We start from the raw sequence: 19,820 nt of genomic DNA, 5'->3' as shown, positions 1-19,820 counted from the left end.
GATACATATTTAACTGAAATAGCCAGTCATTCAGTTATGGAGATAACCTACTTATGAACATAAAGAAGAGTAAGTATTAAGTGACTATTACTTAAAATGGAATTACAGTTTAAATGCAGGTCTTTTAAAATTCTTATTACATGTTTCTCTCTACATTGATTACCATTTGTTATTATCTTGTTAAATGTAAGAAGTTGTGTTAAATCAGCTGGTTGCCTTTGTTATGCTCAGATGGAACATAACATAATTCTCTTTTATCAAAATGTTTTTTTCCCAGTAGGCTACCTGTCTTACATTCAGTCATTAATAAGTGTTGTGAATAGCGCTCACATTGAAAAATACCTCCTTAAGAATGATGAAAGTCAAAACAATCTGCCTGTTTAATAAACAGAATTAAGATTGCTAGTGTGAATGTTCTGAATTCATTCTGTTTCATTAAGATTTTTTTCCTGCAGTACATTATGTCTATGTGCTACTTCTCCAGCCCACCCTGATATTTTTATTGGTTCTGAAATCTTCAGGTAGGAGCTGGTTATACCATCTTGACCCTGCATTCAACTTCTAGCCTTGTTTTAAGACTGATTTTGCTGTGGGTTTTTTATGACTGGGCAGTTCTCTCCTGGTGTGTACCACTACCTGTAAAGTGGCCATCCCTACTATTGCTCACTCTTGTCTTGGGTGTCTCAAGTATTTAAGCTTGCTCTGTCTGTGGGAAAGCTTAAGAATGTCTGTTTGTGATTGCTTGTGAAGGAAAAATTCAGAATGGCTCAATGTTAATTTCAGTCTGTCTGTCTTTACTTTTGCTCTTAACTAAATCAAAGTGCAAGGAAAAGATGTGGTTAATTTATCTTTTCCCCAAAATCTACCCTGAAGCAGAAGGTGATTTGATCCTTTGTGCTGTCTGCAGAGGGATGTAAACAGTTGAGGGAAGGGAAGAATGTTCATTGCTACTGCTATGTGGACCATTATACAGCTTAATTGTTTTTTGTCATGCTGTCTTTTGTGTACATAAGCAAATATTCTTCATAAAGTAACTTCAGGACATTTTGGAAGATAGCAGTAAATTCTGAAAGTAGTTCATTTGCTATGTGTGTTTTCAGTGTCTGTCCTTTGATTGCTTCTCTTAGTTTAGTCCTACTTTTACTTGTCTTAACAAGGTTTGGCTTGGAGGACTCTTAAAAACAAATAATTATTAAATAGCAGAGATCTGCATGTCTCTCATCTTAAGACCTGCGGAAAGCTTGTTTAGGCATTTCTACAGGGGACAACTGTGTGGCTGATTTATTCCATCTCCTTCAGCATTTCCTGTAATCTCAGTTTGAAACAGCATGGCAAACAGCCATGGAAGCATTTTTAGTTCCTGAAGTGCATGGCTGAAGTTCTGCTCACAGCAGTTCAGTTCCTGCTCACAGCATTTTCAGTTCCTGAAGATGGATGTGGAAGTTGTGTTCTAAAACAAAATTCGTCTCACTCCACTCCACCTCAAGGTTCTCTGCACCTTCAGCTGTGGGGTTCCTACTGGCATGGTACTGGCTTTGCTTCAGGTTTTTGTACTGAAGTGCACCAGAGAGTCTTCAGCCTCAGTTTTATTAGTGTTTTCTTTGTGGTATATTGGATTCTGCTTGTGGCAAGGTTCTTCAGTGCTCTCTCAGCATGAGGCTGTGGGTGGGCATTTTTCTGATCTGTGAGCTTCTTACTTAAGGAGAAGGGGTTTTTTGCTGTTCTGTTCAATTTGTCAGATAATAGGCTATTCAGAAGTAGCCCTTACTATGACTGGTGGCAGGGAAGCAAATGGGGAACGCAAGTGCACCTGGGTGGTATGGAGTAAGGAGGTGATCCTGAGTGTTGTGTCCAGGCTGCATGGGGGCTGCTGATTGCTGCTGTTGCAAGGGAGATGTGTGATGGCAGAGGCTCAGCCTCACTTGCTATGAGGTCTGTGTTAGGGGAGAAGTATTGGGATTTATGTGGGTTTATAGAAGATTCGAAGTGCTCCCTTAAATGGATGGGTGGGCAAAGCAGCACCTGCACAGAGGAACCCTTTCCAGTGCCTACACAAGTGCCCAACCCAGAGCTTGTGGTGCTACTTGTCCAGCTTCTGCACCAAGTGAGATTTTTCTGCTGCTGTCTGTTGCATCTTCCTCTTCCACTTGCTTTGAATAAGGACATGTGCTTTTTAGCCACAAGCTGTACTTTCTTTGCCATTCATATGAATATTAGTAACTGCACTTATGGGTTGCTGTCCTTAGGTCTAGGTGTTCCCTGTCTGCCATCCCTTACAAGTCTCCAAAAGTGTCCAAAGGCTCCAGTGTTACCTACCTGCAGGGGAAACTATGGTAAATGGCAGCAGAATATCATGTCACAAGAATAAAAAAAGGGAGAATGATGGTGTTTTAGGAGACAATTTTTCTGTTATGCCTTGGTTTGGAGTTCTAGCTTGGGTTGAAAAGCAATTTTAAAGAAAGACAAAGACAAACAGAGGCTCTAAAAATGTGGCAGTCAAAGTTGTGCCTGATTGTTACAGTGCAGATACTGTAACACGCATATCAGAGGAGGCCCGTGGAAAAGAAATATCTATGGACCGATTCTTGATAGATGTTTCAGAGATGTTTATTTCTCCAGCCGCATGGCCGGAGCTCTGCCCAGGAACTCCTCAATCACGGGACCCGAGGGTCCCTGCCCGTGCAGGGAAACACAAAACAACCAATGGGAACAAGGCTGAGCAGGAGCAGGGAAACCCCGTGTCTGTGCCCTCAGGGCCCCTCTGCCAGGGCTACATGGTAGGGGAGGGACCCTGACACCTGATGTCTGTTGAGTTTACCTTTTTGGAATTAAATTACTAGGAGCATAATGAATTTAAAAGCGAACATCACCTGTCTTTGATATATCATGATATTTTTAAAACACTTGGCTGGTGGAAAGACTTAATCTTCTGAAAACATACGGAAAAATGAGTGGGGAAGCCTGCTTAGAGTTTTGCTCTGATTAGGGGAACAGGCATGTAGCCTTTCTTTTAGTTTCTTAACTGAACAACGAATTGCATGCAGACTGTGCTTAGGGGTGTTCTTTTCTCAAATCTGTGAAGGTCATACTGGGAACAAAATCTAGGATGTATATATTGACACAATTTCCTAGGGCAATTGCTAGTGAAAAAAAAAACGAAAAGAACCACCAAAACCAAATTCCCAAACAAACAAAAAACCAAAAGAAACTAACAAATAAAAAATAAGAAAGGTAAGGAACCTCCAGAATTAAATATATCACATTTTGAAAACCCTACTTGTACAGTTAATTATTGTCAGTCAAATCTACTGTGGGAAATAATGCTTTGGATAAATTGTCTCCAAGCAAGGAAATCTGCTTTTATATAAAAAAGTTGAGAGCGTGACTCCTTTGAAAGCACTTGATATGGTAGCTTAAAATGCTGATTTCCATTTTGACTAATTTAATGTCCTCTAGACAATATGTACTCTAATTCCTGAAAGAATTATAAATGAGTGTTAAATGGAGGATATTTTTTAGACTTAAGGAAATTGTCACATGTATATCATTTTGCAGATTTGAATTGCCTTTCTTCACCCAAAGTGAATCATGATATTCCCCTTTTCAGAACTGAAGAAAAGTGTAAAGTTTTCTGTTCCTCTGAAGTCTTTTTGAGCCATGACCGCTAATGAAACAATGGTGGTTTAAGATTACTTGTTTCCTGTATGTCTGGCTGGTGGTATGCACTCTAATTTTTGTTCAAGATGTTTACACTGAATTATTTCTACTCTCCGTTTTTCAAGCTGTTATTTAATCAAATACAATACATGGAGAAACTATGTGCCAGAGGCATACCAAGACAAGAGAAATACATTGCGAGGAGCAAAAAATCTAGTGTTTACATTGGAGTATTCACAACCCCAAAACTTAGTTTTGCCAGTGATTCTAAAAGAATTTTTGGTGTGGTAATGCTGTCTGAACAAAGATTGGGGTATTTGGTCAAAAAAATTAATGTTAGCAGTTTTCCTATGTAAGTGTTATTAGGAAGCACTTCTCTTTTATTTTCAGTATCTGCGTAACTAAAATAGTTACAACCCCCTAAAGTGTTCCTCCAGAATTATCAACAAAACTATTTCCTTATTACTGAATGCCTGCAACTCAACAGTGAAATTTGAAAGATGTTACTGACTGGAAAACTAGAAACAATGCTGTGTTGCTTCTCTCAGAAACAAGTACAGGCTAGGGATTACGGAAGAAATTATTTACTCTGTAGTATATAAATGAGTAAAACCTTGGTGATGTTTCTGTCAGTAGCTTTCCAATTAATTTTGTGGCATTTTTTAAAACAAAAAAAGACCAATTTGCAAATGCCATTTTGTCCACTTTTTTCTTGATATTTTCAAAAGAGCAGAATTGAAGTACTGCATGATGAATGGCTTTCATGCATAAGAAAACACTTAGCTTTCTTAGGCAAAACTGTAGCTATGATCTATTAAACGTCTGTTTAAACAGCTTGGTCACTTTATTGTTTTACAGATTTCCGTCAGATTATTAGTGCAAATACAATTTCATTAAGATAGCATTTTTTAAGGTAAGGATTTTTAAAAACTGATTGTTTGCTTCTTTCTGGAATTGGCCTACAACAAAACCAATTATTCAGGGTTAGACCATGTGCCACTTTAAAGATTTTCTGCCTTTATGGCCCAATTTCTATTTCTTTCCCTTCCATTTCCATTTTATGTGCAAAGGGGAGTTTGTCAGCTGTACAGAATGTAGAGCTCAGAGCTTGAGAAGAATTGTATCAGTGGCTAGCATTTTGGGAATTAATATATTGTACCTTTCGGTGTGTGCATATGTATCTTTCCATGTATCTGAAATGCTTGTACACATGGAGAGTGAGAAACAAACAGGATGAACTGGAAGCCTTGGTTAGCTCCCAGCAGCAGCTCAGTGTGAGTCAGCAGTGTGTGCTTGGGCAGCCAGGAGGGCAAACCCCATCCCGGCTGCATCAGACACGGCAGCACCAGCTGGGATCGGGATCATCCTGCTGGATGCAGCCGTGGTGTAGCCTCACCCTGAGTCCTGTGTGTAGTGCTGGGCCCCACAATTTAAAAAGGATGTGAAGGCCCCTGAATGTGTCCAGAGGATGGGAGAAAAACTGGTGAAACAGCTGGAAGGAGTGTCCTATGAGGAGCAGCTGAGGACTCTGGGTTTGTCTAGTTTGGAGAAGAGAAGGCTGAGGGATAGCCTTGTTGCCCTGTACAGCTTCCTGAGGAGGGGATGTGGATAAGGAGGTGCTGATCTCTTCTTCCTGGGACCTGGTGATGGGATTTGTGTGAGTGGTTCAAAGTTGTGCCAGGGCAGGTTCAGACTGGACATTTGGAAGCATTTTTTTTAATATGAAGGCAGTCAAATACTGGGGCAGGCTTACTAGAGAGGTGGTCAATGCTCCAAGCTGTCAGCATTTAAGAGGCATTTGGACAATGTCCTTAACAACATACTTGAGCTATGTCCTGAAGTGTTCAGGCAGTTGGACTAGATGATTATTGTAGGTCTCTTCCAATTAAAATAGTTTGTTCTATTCTGCCTCTCTTAAGCAGAAGAATAAAGCTATAGGCATGCTACAGTGGTCAGAAACAGCATTGCAGGTTTAATTATTTCTGGTTGAAGAAAGTTGTAGTTTTCTATGCTGCTTCCTTATAAATCACTCATTATCCTCACATGGCTGTTTTCTTTCCTCAAAATTCCTAACAGTATAATAGTATAGTTGTTGTTCCCTCACCTGTATGCAAACACAGGTCTTAAACTAGTTTATGCCTGAAGCGAACATTTACATCGTATTAATTGTAAACAATTAACATGATTAACAACAGAAACTGCAAGTCTCTCCCTTTCAGGATGTATTTGATTGTAGAGCTTTATATTGTTCTGTTACACAAGTAATGCTCGGTGGCAGGCAGAAAAACCAGGCAGATTCATGTAAACACAATATTTAAAATAATAATTGTTCTAGCCTTAGCAATACGCTTTGATAGTTTAAGCTCATATCATATTAGTACATCTATGTTTTGCTTAAGTTAACACAGTTCATTGTATTTTTCCATTTGTTAGTGAATGGTATGAATAAAATGTGTTTGGGGAGATATATTTCTTTTCCTGCTCTTAGTACCACTCTCTAAATAATTATGAGAGGTAGACTAGCATCCACGATCATATGTACACCTACTCTGAATGGCTTCAGGAGGGTAATCAGGTAGACAATACAAACAAAATTTATATTTTTCAGTATATTACATCTGAAGAGCAAAGAACTCTCTGAAATTCAGCAAAAGAAATTGCAGGGTCCTGCACTTGGGGAGGAATAACCCCAGGCACCAGCACAGGCTGGGGTCTGATCTGCTGGGAAGCAACTCTGTGGAGAAGGACCTGGGGGTCCTGGTGGACAAGAAGCTGTCCCTGAGCCAGCAGGGTGCCCTGGTGGCCAAGAAGGCCAGTGGTGTCCTGGGGTGCATTAGGAAGAGCGCTGTCAGCAGGTGGAGGGAGGTGATGCTGCCCCTGTACTCAGCCCTGGTGAGGCACATCTGCAGTGCTGTGTCCAGTTCTGGGCTCCTCAGCACAAGAGAGACATGGAGTCAAGTGTTTATAGGTATCTAAGGAGGGGTTGGCAAAAGGACGGAGCCAGGCTCTGCTCAGTGGTGCTGAGCAATAGTACAAGAGTCCATGGGCAGAAAGTGGTGCACAGGAAGCTCACCTGAACGTGAGGAAGAACTTCTTCACTGGGTGGGTGACAGAGCACTGGCACAGGTTGCCCAGAGAGGTTTTGGTGTCTCCCTCACTGGCAATATTAAAGAGCTGTCTAGACACAATTCTGTGCCATGTGCTCTGGGATGACCCTACTTGAGCAGGGAGGCTGGACCAGATGTTCCCTTGTGGTCCCTTCCAACCTGACCCATTCTGCAATGAATGAAGTACAATAACCATGAAGGATGGAGATGTGATGGAAAAAATTAGTCTTGGGTTGCTTGTAAAACCTTTTTAACCCCAAGTTTTTGACACAGTTATGTCATCACTGGTATAGAGTCTGACTCTGAAATGCTTATTCCCATTTTGATGCTTGCACAGCATAATGAAGTTAAAATAGAGAATATGATTTATTGTTTTAGGTATCTGTCTGGAAGTTAAGAAAAAATATTCTCTATGCTAAGTCTTCAATGGGAAGAAAGGGTATATAATTAATAACCAAGAAAGAAATTATTTCAAATCCTGCAATTGTTGCACCTGTTTTTCTCAGTAAAAGAGAAAGTCCCAAGAGCTGTACCTTCTATACAAATATGAGAATGTACCTAGTGCACAATTACTGGAAATTTTTATTACTCATAAAATACTAATGGTATCTACAGGGCAAATTGACATTTATTGTCAGAGTTTTTAATGTTATACCTAATGTGTTTTCCATCAAAGATAATTGTTTGGTTTATTATGTTATTATCCAGGCAGCCTTAGCTGCAGTTCAGTTGTTCAAGGGCTTTTCTTTTGCTTTAGTGTCATGCTTGTCTAAGAAAGACTTCTAGATCAGGTGCTTTCTGGAAGTCCCTTACTCCACTGATACCTGAGACATGTATATTTTTTAACAGCAATTTTTGAGAAATGCTTTGTATTGAAAAAAATAATATCTAGAATTAAAGCAGGAAATGTAGGAGTTACTTCAGTTTAAAAATACTTGGTTTTTTTCTTTTCCCATCTCTCTCTCATTCCCATCTTGTTTGGAGGAAACCTGAGGGAGCAGACAGAAGGGATGGAAGGCATAAACTATAAGTGGTTCTGGACATCTCCAGTAAATTCTGAATGTCTCACTAAGGACTGTTGCTTGTGTGTGCAGAATATAGCTGACAGCTATCTGTGTCCTTCAGGCAAGAGGAGGGGCTTCTGCACCATCTGCAATCTGTACTTAAGTTTGAAAGTGTGCAGCTGCCTGAGGAGCTTTCTATATCAGGAAAATGGTCCTTCTGCTGGAAGTCCTGGAGCGTTAATGTTGTGGTTTATCCCCAGCTGGCATCTAAGCACCACCCAACAGCTTATTCATTTCCCCACAGTGGGATGAGGGAGAGAATTGGAAGGATAAAAGTGAGAAACTTTTGGGTCGAGATTAAGACAGTTTAATAGGTAAAGCAAAAGCTGTGTGTGCAAGCAAAGCAACACAAGGAATTCATTCACTACTTCCTTCGTGGGCAGGCAGGCATTCAGCCATCCTCAGGAAAACAGAGCTCCATCACAGGTAACAGTGACTTGGAGATGAGTGGTTTAGGTCACTTAGAAAATCACTGTCAAAGGTATTAGCAAAAGCAGGTTTAATACAAATTTGTGACTAAAAAAGTTCAATGGCAAGGTTCACTCTATTACTTATTACATGGATGAAATACACAAAGCAAAATTGGATATAGATTTACACGGAGACCAGAGGTGGAACAGAGTAAGCATGTAAAAGGGTAAGCGAGACCCTCCTGCTGAGTCACAAGGTTTAGAGAGGACCCCCTTGCTTTCTAAATTCCTGATGGAGCCTAGGTGTGGCTGAGTCCAAGCTCAGCCACAGACTTGGAGACTTCCATGCTCTCCTATCTTGTGTATTAGATTGTTCTCAATTGTATTAGATTGATGAAGAAGCTATTCAATGGTCAGGCAGTGGGCAGTGAGGATAGAAAATGTCACTCCAAAATTTAGTTAGGGTTCACTTTATTTAAGGGGTTGTAAGCTGCATCTTGCTATCCTATCCAGTTGGTGGAAGTGGTGGGAATCGGGTCACTCTGTATGTGAGGCAGGGAATGTAGTATATCTGTAAATGCAGTGCTGAGAGCCTAGTCTTAGAACTTCTAGTGCCTTCTGTGCTTTCACTTTCACGGGGTTTTATCTTTCTCATGAAGTACGTGTCAGCATAAGGTATAAAGCAAATGGGCACTCCTTATTCCTAGCATTTAATGTACCATTTAACCCATGCTCAACTTAGTAATTCTTGCTAGTTTTTGTCTGAACCTGCCTAGAATTTTTTTTGTATTAATGGCTGAGGTGTGCCTGAAGTTAGAAAATAAGAGCCATTCTCTTCCAGGCTCTTTTGTTTTGGTTTGTTTTTTTCTTTTAATAAAGAATCCAAGTACTGGACCCCTCCAGCTGGCAAGGTGAGCTGCAGGATAGCAGAGTCAAAGAGCTTTTCTAGAAATCACAGCTGAATATATAAAGCTGACTTATTGATGCAGGAGGGATTTTGTTCCACAATCTGCCTTCCCCTGAAAATGAATGCCGCTTCTTGGTTTTGAGACTTCTTTTAATGAAGGTGCTGTTGAATAGAGGGAAAAAATTGGTCAAATATGAGCAAGTAATAGGCAAATATCTATAAAATACTAGTACAAAAAAACTTGTGGTTAAACCAGTTCTCTTTAAGAAGGCATCACTTCTTACAAGCACCCACCTTGAATATCCTGCAGGATGCATAAAATGTGTAAATTCTTGCAGACATTATTCTGCATCATCCTGATGTTGTGTTGAAGTCTGTTTAAAGGGAACTTTTGCCTTTATTTGTTCATTCTAACTGTATATTTAACAAAGCAAAAAAAATCTGTTCATAATGAAGTGTTCAACAGTGTTAGACTGGCAAATGAATCTCATATTAAAGCTTTTAAGAAAGATAGCTTTAACTAAAATTTTATTATTATTATTATGTCCAAAGGCTTCAGTGTAGTCACTGTTAGTAAAATGTGTCATTGTGGCTTGATTGCATCTGTTCCTTCGGTGTCAGTTAATGTCTGATGCAACCCATGGGAATGCATTTGTGAAAGAAAAGTAGTGCTTCATTTGTGGAATAAAGAAATAAGTCATTTGAGATAAGTGATTTAAGCTGTTCATGTGAGCTGTAGAAAAGGTGTATTCCCCTGATAGACCAGGGGACAGATAATAATCAGTGCTTGTTCTGGCTTTGTCATCTTGGGTAACTCATTCTGCAGGCATTATCAAAAGAATTCAGTTGTAGGATGCACTGGATGAGAACTGAACACTCTCCTCTCTTTCTTACATATAGAATGAGGGTTACAAATTCATGGAATATCCTGATTTGGGAAGGTCCCTTTCTGCAGCACTCCTCTTCAGTGTCTCATTCCCCAGTCTCACCCTACATCCAGGGTTGCTCCATCCCAGGTACAGAGTCTGGCACTTGTCTTTGTTAAACTTGATAAAGTTGGTGATTACCCAGCCCTCTGATTTGTCAAGGTCTCTCTGCAGGGCCTCTTGATAGTACGATTAGGCAATGTAATTTAAACAGATACCGAACCATTCTTGAGAAACAATCTTTATTTGTAAAATCAAGTAGTAGTAATGATGATGTTTTACTGATGCCCACTGATAACTTGCAATTGCTTGCTGGAAGGCAGAATCGCAGAATAACAAGGTTGGAAGAGACCTCCATCTCTTCCAACATGGATTGAGTCCAACCCATGTCCTAACACTAGGTGGGTCACCTGGTCATAAAAGGAGATCAGTGTTTTGTTTGAGGAGCATTTCAATAACTTTTCATCATCTGTGAGTAACTGGAACCTGTTGGTATGTGAAAGCAGCTCAAAATGAATGGATCATCATAACCAGTATGCTTCTGACTATTCCTGTTCGTGAATTGTTTGTAATACAGCTAGCATTGCAGCTGAGTGTCTGAATAGTCCTCTGTCACTGGAGGTTAAGTGACCGTATACTCTAGGTGAGCACCTGAGGCGTGCACAGTACTGGAATTCATCACCGGAGCAGTTGTACACGTCTGCGCATGTGTATGGCTCTTCAGCATTAAGGAAAACTGTCATTCCACCTTCTTGTCCTAGGACCTGAGCCTTCTTGCTCTAGCTTTTATGCCTTCCACTCTTCGCTCTATCTTTTTACAACTTGACTAGTCATTTGGTTTCACCTGTATTCAAGCTCCTATGCAGCATTTGACAATAGCTTTAGCTATTTGATCTAATTTCTTTTCTGTGGCCTTAAGCATACCAAGTTACTGCTTGTTACAGCAATGTTCATCCCACAGTACAATGGAACATGATGAACATAAGGGACAGAATTCAGCTGTATGATTGTGTTGCATGAGCTCCTATTTTTATTTCAAAATTGCACCTAAAATTGTTTTAGTTGATCTATCTGTTTAGCAGATGTATTTGCAAATATGTTAAGACTAAAACTTTCATTTATGAGAGAAGACAAATTATTATTCTGGCAAAGACACAATAACAGGTCAGTGCCATGAACTCACAGAATATTCTGAGTTGGAAGGGACCCGCAAGGATCATCGAGTCCAGCATTTTAAGTGGCCCGTACAGGGATTGAATGGACAACCTTGGTGTTACTAGCACTGTGCTCTATCAACTGAGCTAAACGCCTTATTTCGCCTTACAAAGGCAACAGCCCCTCCCCCCGCCCCCCCTTTATAATCTGGCCAGTGCATCTAAAGAAATATGTATAATTTTGCTTATGTTTTTTGACTTCTCCTGGACCTACAGTTCTTGTGACAGGAGACACTCTTATAATTGTTTTGTTATTCTGTATGCTGTTACCTGCTTCTTCCTGCATCTCAGTGAAGATGTTCTCTGGAACTGCCTTCTCAGACACCAGTTTTTTGTGGTAGAGACTGCCTTGAATTTGGACCACCTAGTCAAAAGATACAGTAGAGAGGGAGAAAATCATGATCATACAAGCTTTTTCCTTAGGAGAAAAAAACCTGCCTATAGTAATTAAGTCTTAGTGATAATGATGTTCAAGACATTTGGTCTGGCACTTGAAATGCATTTTAGGTGCGACTTTAAAGGAAAGGAGCAGTCAGAGGTGAAATGCCTCTCTCCCTCTGGATCTGGGGGAAGTTGTTTGTAACAGGATAGTGTTTTCTGCTTATGTACCTAGTCTAGCATAGCCTTTTTTTTTCTAGCAAGCTTTGGGAAATTTGTTAGGGTTTCCAGATGCTTCCTTTTTCAAAATCACTCCTTCCTAGTTTCTGTTGTTGGTTGTGTTCTGTTGGTATATATTTGCAATTTGCTTTTGTTTCTCTTTACCTCTGGCATGATAGGTTTAGGATTTTTCCCCTCTTCTCCTCTCCTGTCTGGTTTTGGGTTTTTTGTATGTTTTCTTACTTTCTTTTCTGCGGTTTACATAACTCTTGCCACTTCTCTTTTCTCTGCTCAGCATACCTTGCTAGGATGATTTCCTGTTGGCTTGCCTAAACCATACATGTCACTGCAGCCCTGGTTACTCCTTATGACAGTCTAATAAAACAAAAAGAAGTTAGGCCAGGGAGTGCTGTTTCAGAGTGCCCATTTCTGTCATTTCTGCCAGTGGTGGCTTCCGCAAAAAAAGTGAGAAAAATGTAATAGCTGCAGTCTACACATGCACAATAGCACTGAGCTTTGTTCAGTCACTTCTGTTTCTTTTCAGGAAGGTTTTGTTCACAAGACTAGAATTTTCCTTGTGTTAAAAGCCTGTCTTTCAGTTTGGGAAGACACCCAGAGTGGTTTCCTGATGATTGTTCTGTAGACCATTTTCCAGGCTTTGTCAAAACTGGCAGCTGTTACAGACTCTCTAAAGGACTGTGAGACTTTGATAAGGTACTATTCAGCATGGCAAACAGCTGTGTAAATCTGCAAGAAGAGCTAAATGAGGGAAGCAATGAAAAATATTTATGCTAATGAGGTTTTCTGCACCAATTAAGTGCTTGGGAAGTGGTTGATGTGATATTTGTGACTCGTCACAAATATGCAGCCTGAAATCACTTTTTCAAAAGCCTCTACATTTCCATCTGATTAAGTATCTGCTGGACAATCTTTCCCCATTTTTGTTTAAGTGGATTTCAGTCTTCTGTACATGAACATTCAAAAAATATTGTGAAGGCTTTCTCCTCGAGTTGTCTTCTGAAGGCACAGAAGGAGCAGGAAGACTCCTTTATCGTTGACTGAAAAATTGCCAATGTGTATTACTGTAACCTCTGTGCTTAACTAGGACTATTATATTTACATTTTTCTAATGCTGGCAAGTGTTTTTACGAGAAGATGTACCAATATAAGGTGAAATACTACTTCTGGGATGTTCTTCCAGTTTCCAACTGAAGACCTTAGTCTGAAACCATTTTCTTAGATTTGACCGATCATCATAATGCTTTTTTTCCAAACCTTTTAAATCCTGCTTTGCAAACTGTAACTCCTTGGTTTTTTTCTGCCAGACGAAACAAAGTAACTTCTGTAGCTTCAAGAAGACAGTGTTGCAGAAGTGTGTAAAGGCGATTATTCTTGCTCTTTTTGTTAGCTGAATGGAGTGAACTAGGTAGTGATAGTCAACTGCAGCATGTGAGCAAGGACTTGTAATCCCCGTCGCTTTTGAGGGGCTTGGTGCTAGCAAACCAGGAGGAAAATGGCACGGTAGTAATAGAAAATTCTGCTGTGTTTGTTTACTTGGGGATTAATCAAGCTTGCATGTCCTTGGAAAGCCGAAGTACTGATTGCACTATTGGGAACGTATATTTATATTCCTGGATGTATCTGAAGGGCCTTGTCATGTTTTCAGGATGATAAAGGATTTTAAGTGCCCATCTGCAGTGCTTTGCTAAAAAGAATAATTTTGGTAATCAGGCCCTGTGCAGTTGATTGGAATACATTCTTTTTGTAAACTACAAGGCAATTCTGAAAGGAGTATACATCTGAGCAAATTGTGATTCATCTGAGAGCTTGAATTTTTTTTCTGGTCAGCTAGGTTGAGAGAGCTAGAGGAAATGTTTCTTGAAGAAGTCAACCCTTTCTGTTATTAATTGCATCATTCTACCAATCTACAGTAGAGAAACCTTCACTGCGATGGTAGTGCAGTAGACATGATTTGTCATACATAGCGATGCAGCATTTGGAAGCATCTCAGTTGATGCTGCAGTTAGATGCATGGTTTCTCAAGCTTAGCTGCCCTTTGTGCTAATGTGTTACATGAACTTTAAATTCTGTAATGAGATTGCCATGCAGTCAAACAGGGGAAGGCAGAGATGGCTTCTTTTCCAAGTTCTGTAACAACCTGCTTTTTGTCACTGTCTGGAGTCGGCAGCTAGTGCCACTTTCTTCAGAGATCTCCTGTTCAGTACTGTGGGGACTTGAAGTAATTAAAAGCCCTTGCATTAAACTGGGAACTTGAAGGAAAAAATTGTATTATAACTAGTAATATTCACTGTATTGTTACAGAAGCTGAATCTTGTAAGAAAACCTGGATATTATTTTATCATAATACCATAGTTAACCTTCCTCATGTTCTTCACTGTGTGATGGAATGCTGTGTTGTGTTTCCCCTTCCCCAATAATAAAGTTTTCAAATTCGAAATAAAGATTTCCTATCCATAAAGTGGAGGTTTTATGCAGGCAAGAAAAATTTGCTTGCAAAATTCAGGTTGAGTTGTGCTGCAGATACATCCTACCATGTGTGTGCAGTTTTGTATCAATGCCACTTAGAACTATTGTCTCAGATTTACTCATGTGGTTTGCTTACGAATTTCAAACATGGGGTTTTTTGTGTTAATACTGTTTTTTCTGTTTCAGTGTGCAAGGACCCACCCTACAAAGTTGAAGAATCTGGATATGCTGGTTTCATTTTACCAATTGAGGTTTACTTCAAAAACAAGGTATGGAATCTCATGTTTTTCATTAGAAAAAAAAAAAAAAAACATGGGTAAGTTAGGGGTTTTTTTAAGTTTTGAAGTTTAGTTTGTATACTTGGTTAAGAATTAGATTTAAAGCTATCTTTATCAATGTTGTTCCTCAACCCAAGATTACTGTAATATTTGGAAATGCGTAATTGTATTTCACAGAATCACAGAGTGAGTCAGGTTGGAAGGGATCACAGGGAGTCATCTGGTCCAACCTCCTTGCATAGGCAGGGTCATCCCAGAGCACATTGCACAGGATTGTGTCCAGACAGTTCTTGAGTATCCCCAATGAGGGAGACTCTACAACCTCTCTGGACAACCTGTTCTAGTGCTTGGTCACTGCACAGTAAAGAAGTTCTTCCTCATAGTCAGATGAAGCTTCCTGGGCATCAGTGTCTCCTCAGTGACTCTTGTACTATTGCTCAGCACCACTGAGCAGTGTCTGGATCCATCCACTGATGCCCCCATTCAGACACTTGTAAACAGTAAGGTCCCTCACAGTTGTCTCTTCTCAAGGCTGAATAGGCCCAGTTCTCTCAGCCTTTCATCCTAAAAGAGATTCCCTCAATTTTTGTCACTCTCTGCTGGGCCTGCTCCAGCAGGTCTGTGTCTCTCTTGTGCTGAGGAGCCCAGAACTGGACACAGCACTGCAGATGTGCCTCACCAGGGCTGAGTACAGGGGCAGCATCACCTCCCCTGACCTGCTGTCAATGCTCTTCCTAATGCACCCCAGGACACCACTGGCCTTCTTGGCCACCAGGACACACTGCTGGCTCATGGACAGCTTCTTGTCCACCAGGACCCCCAGGTCCTTCTCCACAGAGTTGCTTCCCAGCAGATCAGACCCCAGCCTGTGCTGGTGCCTGGGGCTGTTCCTTCCCCAGTGCAGGACCCTGCATTTGCCTTTGTTGGAGTTCAGACAGTTCTTCTCTGCCCATCTCTCTACCCTGTTGAGGCCCTTCTGAAGGGCTGCATGGCCCTCTGGGGTATTGGCCCCTGCTCCCAGCTCTGTGTCATCAATGAACTTGCTGAGGAGGCATCTGCCCCTTCGTCCAAGTCACTGATGGAGAAGTTCAACAATATTGCACCCAATATTGACTCTTGGTGGACAGTATTTAGTAGATAACTCTGTGAAATTAAAATTGCCTTACTAAAAAAAGAGATGCGTAATATAACTATTCTGAAGAATTACTAGCCCTGCTAAAAAGTGGACAGACTTTAAACAATGCTTAAAGAAGTTTAAGAGCCACTTATACTTGAGGAAAGGACACCAGTCTTGATTATGTTGATTACTTAATGAACTCATTGTTCTATTTTAATATTACAAATCTTTATAATTGGTTCTGGTTTTGATCTTTCAAAACAATCTTTTTTTAAATCTTGCATCCTTGGTCTGTTAAAAAGCATTCTTTTAGACTGTGTGGGAGTACTCATTATGTTCAACATTACCAGGCTCAAACCAAACTCAGTGCCATTCTACAAAACTTAGGTTGTTGTGATACCTCACATTCTAAGTAATTGCTGCACTTACTGTGAGTCTCTCAAATAGCAAATACAGAGGTTTTCTTTAATTGTGCATAACATGGTCTGCATTACTAATAACTAGTTCAGATAAAAAGAACTGGATTTGTATGAAATTAAAGAGCAAAATCATGCAAAGTTTAATGTGCACTACCTTAATATCCAGAGTTATTTAGATTCCCTTTATATGTCATGTACCTTGGTGGAGCTGTTATGATACCTAACATGATTCAAAGATATCTGTGTGCTTATTTTGTATTAGCGAGGTGTCGTTTGAAATTATTATTTTAATGAAGTCAACATTATATCTTTAATGTGTTGAATGCTTAGTGAAAGACTAAAACAGAAAGAAAATAGAAATACATAGTAAAAGACTTTTTCTGGAACCCTGATCACTTAAAATTTCTTTTGAGATCAGCTGTGTGTGCCTTCAAGTATGTATTCCAGTATTCTTTTATCTTTCACAGAAAGCCCTGTTAAGGTGTGAGGTGTGGATAATTCTGCTCAGGCACTTTGGAAGTTGTAGGTTTTGAGCAGGTAATTCTGACATGTTCCCTGTATCAATCTGTGAAGAGCAGATCTTCAGATTTACCCTGTTTGATGTTGGAAATGAAACAGAACTGCCTCAGTGAGTTGATTGGATTTTTGGTATGCTTTTTAGCTCTGTTTCTATTAGGGAAGCTGTTTTGATTCATTCAGGAAATCTAATGAAAAGCAGCCCAGTCTCTTCAACTCATCTATTAAATGCTCATCCCACGGACAAAGCAGAAGACAGTGAGTCAATCATTGAGCATCTCTACAGAAAGCTTCCTGCCCAGCATTTCTTTTAGCTTTCCACTCAGACTTGTGGCTTCTTTTTCTCACTGTGGAGACTGCAAGTCTCAGGTGTTCCCCAGCTAAGTTGTGGCTTAGACTGAGATCAAGAGGGCAGCAGTGATTACGGCTCTCCTTACCCTCAAGCAACACGTGGGATTAAGAAGTTTGCAAACATCCCTCACCCCTTTTTGGTGTCATGGAATACAACAAGCAGCAGTTGGACTGTGAGTCAGTCCCTCACACAGCTGCAGCAGCATGCCCTTCCCTGGGGTGGGTGCAATACAAAGGAGGAGTGGGACAAAAATTGAGCTCGCAAATTACTACTTTCTTCTGGCTCAACTGCTCTTTCCCCCCGACAAGGCAGTTCACAGGTATTCCAATACAGAAAAAGAGGAGATAGACAGAAGGAGGAAGAGGAGACATACCATTAAAATTTATTAAAGTAGAGTACTGTTCAGTTTCTGATTCAGAAAATACCCTCATGGATAGAAAAAGGAGGTAGGGTACAGGAAACTGCCTGGAGCACAGAGGATTAAAGGACTTATGTTCCCAGAACTAAACTGAAATTGGTAGAAAATTTAATACGTATTTCACCATGATAGAAAAATATTCCAAGCTTTAAAGAGTTACAGAAATTGCAATCAACCCCTGCCCCCAAATTCAGCAACAGCAGGCTATAGTTTGTCTTTGAGATGAAGTCCTTAAAAATGCTTTTAGGTCAAAGACTTCTACTCTGGAAAAATGCAGTCTGTATAGAATAAGGCTCATAAACTGCAGCCCATTCTGTCTTCCCTGTTCTGAAATAATGGCAGTGCAGTGGTACTGGCAGTCTTTTGTGTAGTAAGTCTGCTTTTTAGTTGCTGGTTGTGTTCATCTGACTTTCCACAAAATTGTTTGAAGACTACCATTTATGAATTATTGCAACTTGGCTTTTATGGCAAAGCTGCTGGTACCAACTTGCTGCCTATAGCAACTTGCAGTTTTCTAAGCAGACCAGGGAATAAATGACTTCAAGTTTTTTTTGTATGAAATCATGTTAATATTTCTAGCAACAAGAAATGTCATCCATGCTTGCCTTTGAAAATTTTCTGTAATTTCTATGGACTATGACAGAACTATGAAAATAGTCCATGTAGGGGAACTGCTTTCTTTTGTCTTCAGAAACAGACAATGGCAAGACTTTTAGTTCAGGTCTCCTTTTGTTGTTTCTGCTCCATGTCTAGAGATGGGACAGATCAGGATGTCCCTTGACTGTGTTTGAAGCCTCTGATTTAACTTTTAGAATAACTGAGATTTGTATGCTTTCTGTTCTTCCCATACTTGGAATCCTGAATCAAAATTCAACGTGCTTAGTGTGAATTTTTTAAGCATCTGTCACTGAACAGAGCATGTATTCTGATTATATGCAGTGTTGAATATGTGCTAGGGTTCTGCTGCATCTCTTCCTACTCTTCCCTCATGGTTCCCTTTTTCCTGAAACTTTTTTTCAAGTTGCCATTTTATTTTTGTTCTTTTCTAAGGCTTGATTTTGTGACTTCCATTGCACATCAGGACCTTTGGAGGAAGGGCCACTTAATAGCATCTTAAAAAAGCACTTAATGCACGTACAGCTTCTAGAAGGATTGTGTAAATGTGTAACACAAAATGTACACAGTTTGTAATACCAGATAGAAGATACTGAAGTCTGTCTGATGCCGCCAGTGTCCTTCTCCAGCTGAGGCTTTCTCAGAGCACTAGAGCACTGGTGATTTCTCCCAAGATAAATTTGCCTTTTCTGTTTTTTCTCTTTCCATGTTGGTACAGGGAACATTCAATTTCATTTTTTCACTGCAGTGGCAGAGAATTTGAATTGCTTGAAAGTTCTGGTGGAACACTTGAAATCTATCTGACCACACTTGTTCAAGGCCATGAAGTTTCTTTAAGAAATGAGCAGACCCCATAAGTAAGAGATCAAATATTGGCTGCAGTAGATTCATACTTCCCCCTTTCTATAACTTGTGAAGAAAACAATAGTTTAGCTTCAGTGGAGACATTTGTGTTCAAAACTTACTACACTGTCTTCAGTACTCTTCTAGGGCTCAGAAATGTGATTGTGTTTTTGATTTAGTTACCTTGTCTCAGCTGAATCATGATACTTGCCTATATGCCTGTCTATAGCCTGGGCCAAACATGACTTAACAGTGTCAATTAAGCCTTGTCAGGATTTCATGAAATTCATGCATTTTACCTTGTGTTATCAAGGGCTGATAGGAGCTTCTGTGATTCTCTAAATTACTGTAGCTCAACTGACGCTTGATTAATTCCATATGTGTCTGAGAACACAGAGAATGGTTAAAAATTATGTCATTTTAATTGACAGTGTTTATGTAGCCTTTTTTTTCAGCTCAGTTAGTTTTGGTGCTAGATGTTTCTATCTGGTTATTTTCAACCCTCAGGAAGAACCTAAGAAAGTTCGGTTTGACTATGACTTATTCCTGCACCTTGAAGGCCACCCACCAGTAAATCACCTCCGCTGTGAAAAGCTCACATTCAACAACCCAACAGAGGAATTCAGAAGAAAGCTGCTGAAGGCAGGAGGGGTGAGTCTTGCACCCATGTCAAAAGCCATAACAATAAAGATGTTGCTGCTTGTTGCTGGTGCATGATTACTATATGAGAAAGATTGACCTAACTGTGAAACTACTTAAGTAAAGTGTTTTTGTGATTAACTTCATAGAGGAGCTTGGTGTGTGTCTTTAAGTGGAATGGGTGAACAAATTATCATGTGCCTTCCTTAAATACATGATCCTGTGATGGAAGTAATGAGAAAATAGTGTCTTTC

The 19,820-nt window shown here is 40.0% G+C and overlaps 1 protein-coding gene across 1 annotated transcript in view; it reads left to right on the top strand.

Annotated features, from left to right (window-relative positions):
• Positions 1–19,820, top strand: part of MLLT3 (MLLT3 super elongation complex subunit) — a 119,009-nt gene that overhangs the window by 44,859 nt on the left and 54,330 nt on the right. Inside the window, exons 3-4 of the mRNA XM_082300862.1 lie at positions 14,556–14,638; positions 19,435–19,578. Of these exons, the coding sequence (XP_082156988.1) occupies positions 14,556–14,638; positions 19,435–19,578 (227 nt within the window). The remainder of the gene's footprint in view (positions 1–14,555; positions 14,639–19,434; positions 19,579–19,820) is intronic.

Source organism: Coloeus monedula (assembly GCF_965178545.1).
Source record: "Coloeus monedula genome assembly, chromosome: Z".
Lineage (NCBI taxonomy): Eukaryota > Metazoa > Chordata > Aves > Passeriformes > Corvidae > Coloeus > Coloeus monedula.
This window is presented reverse-complemented; position numbering and strand designations above follow the sequence as displayed.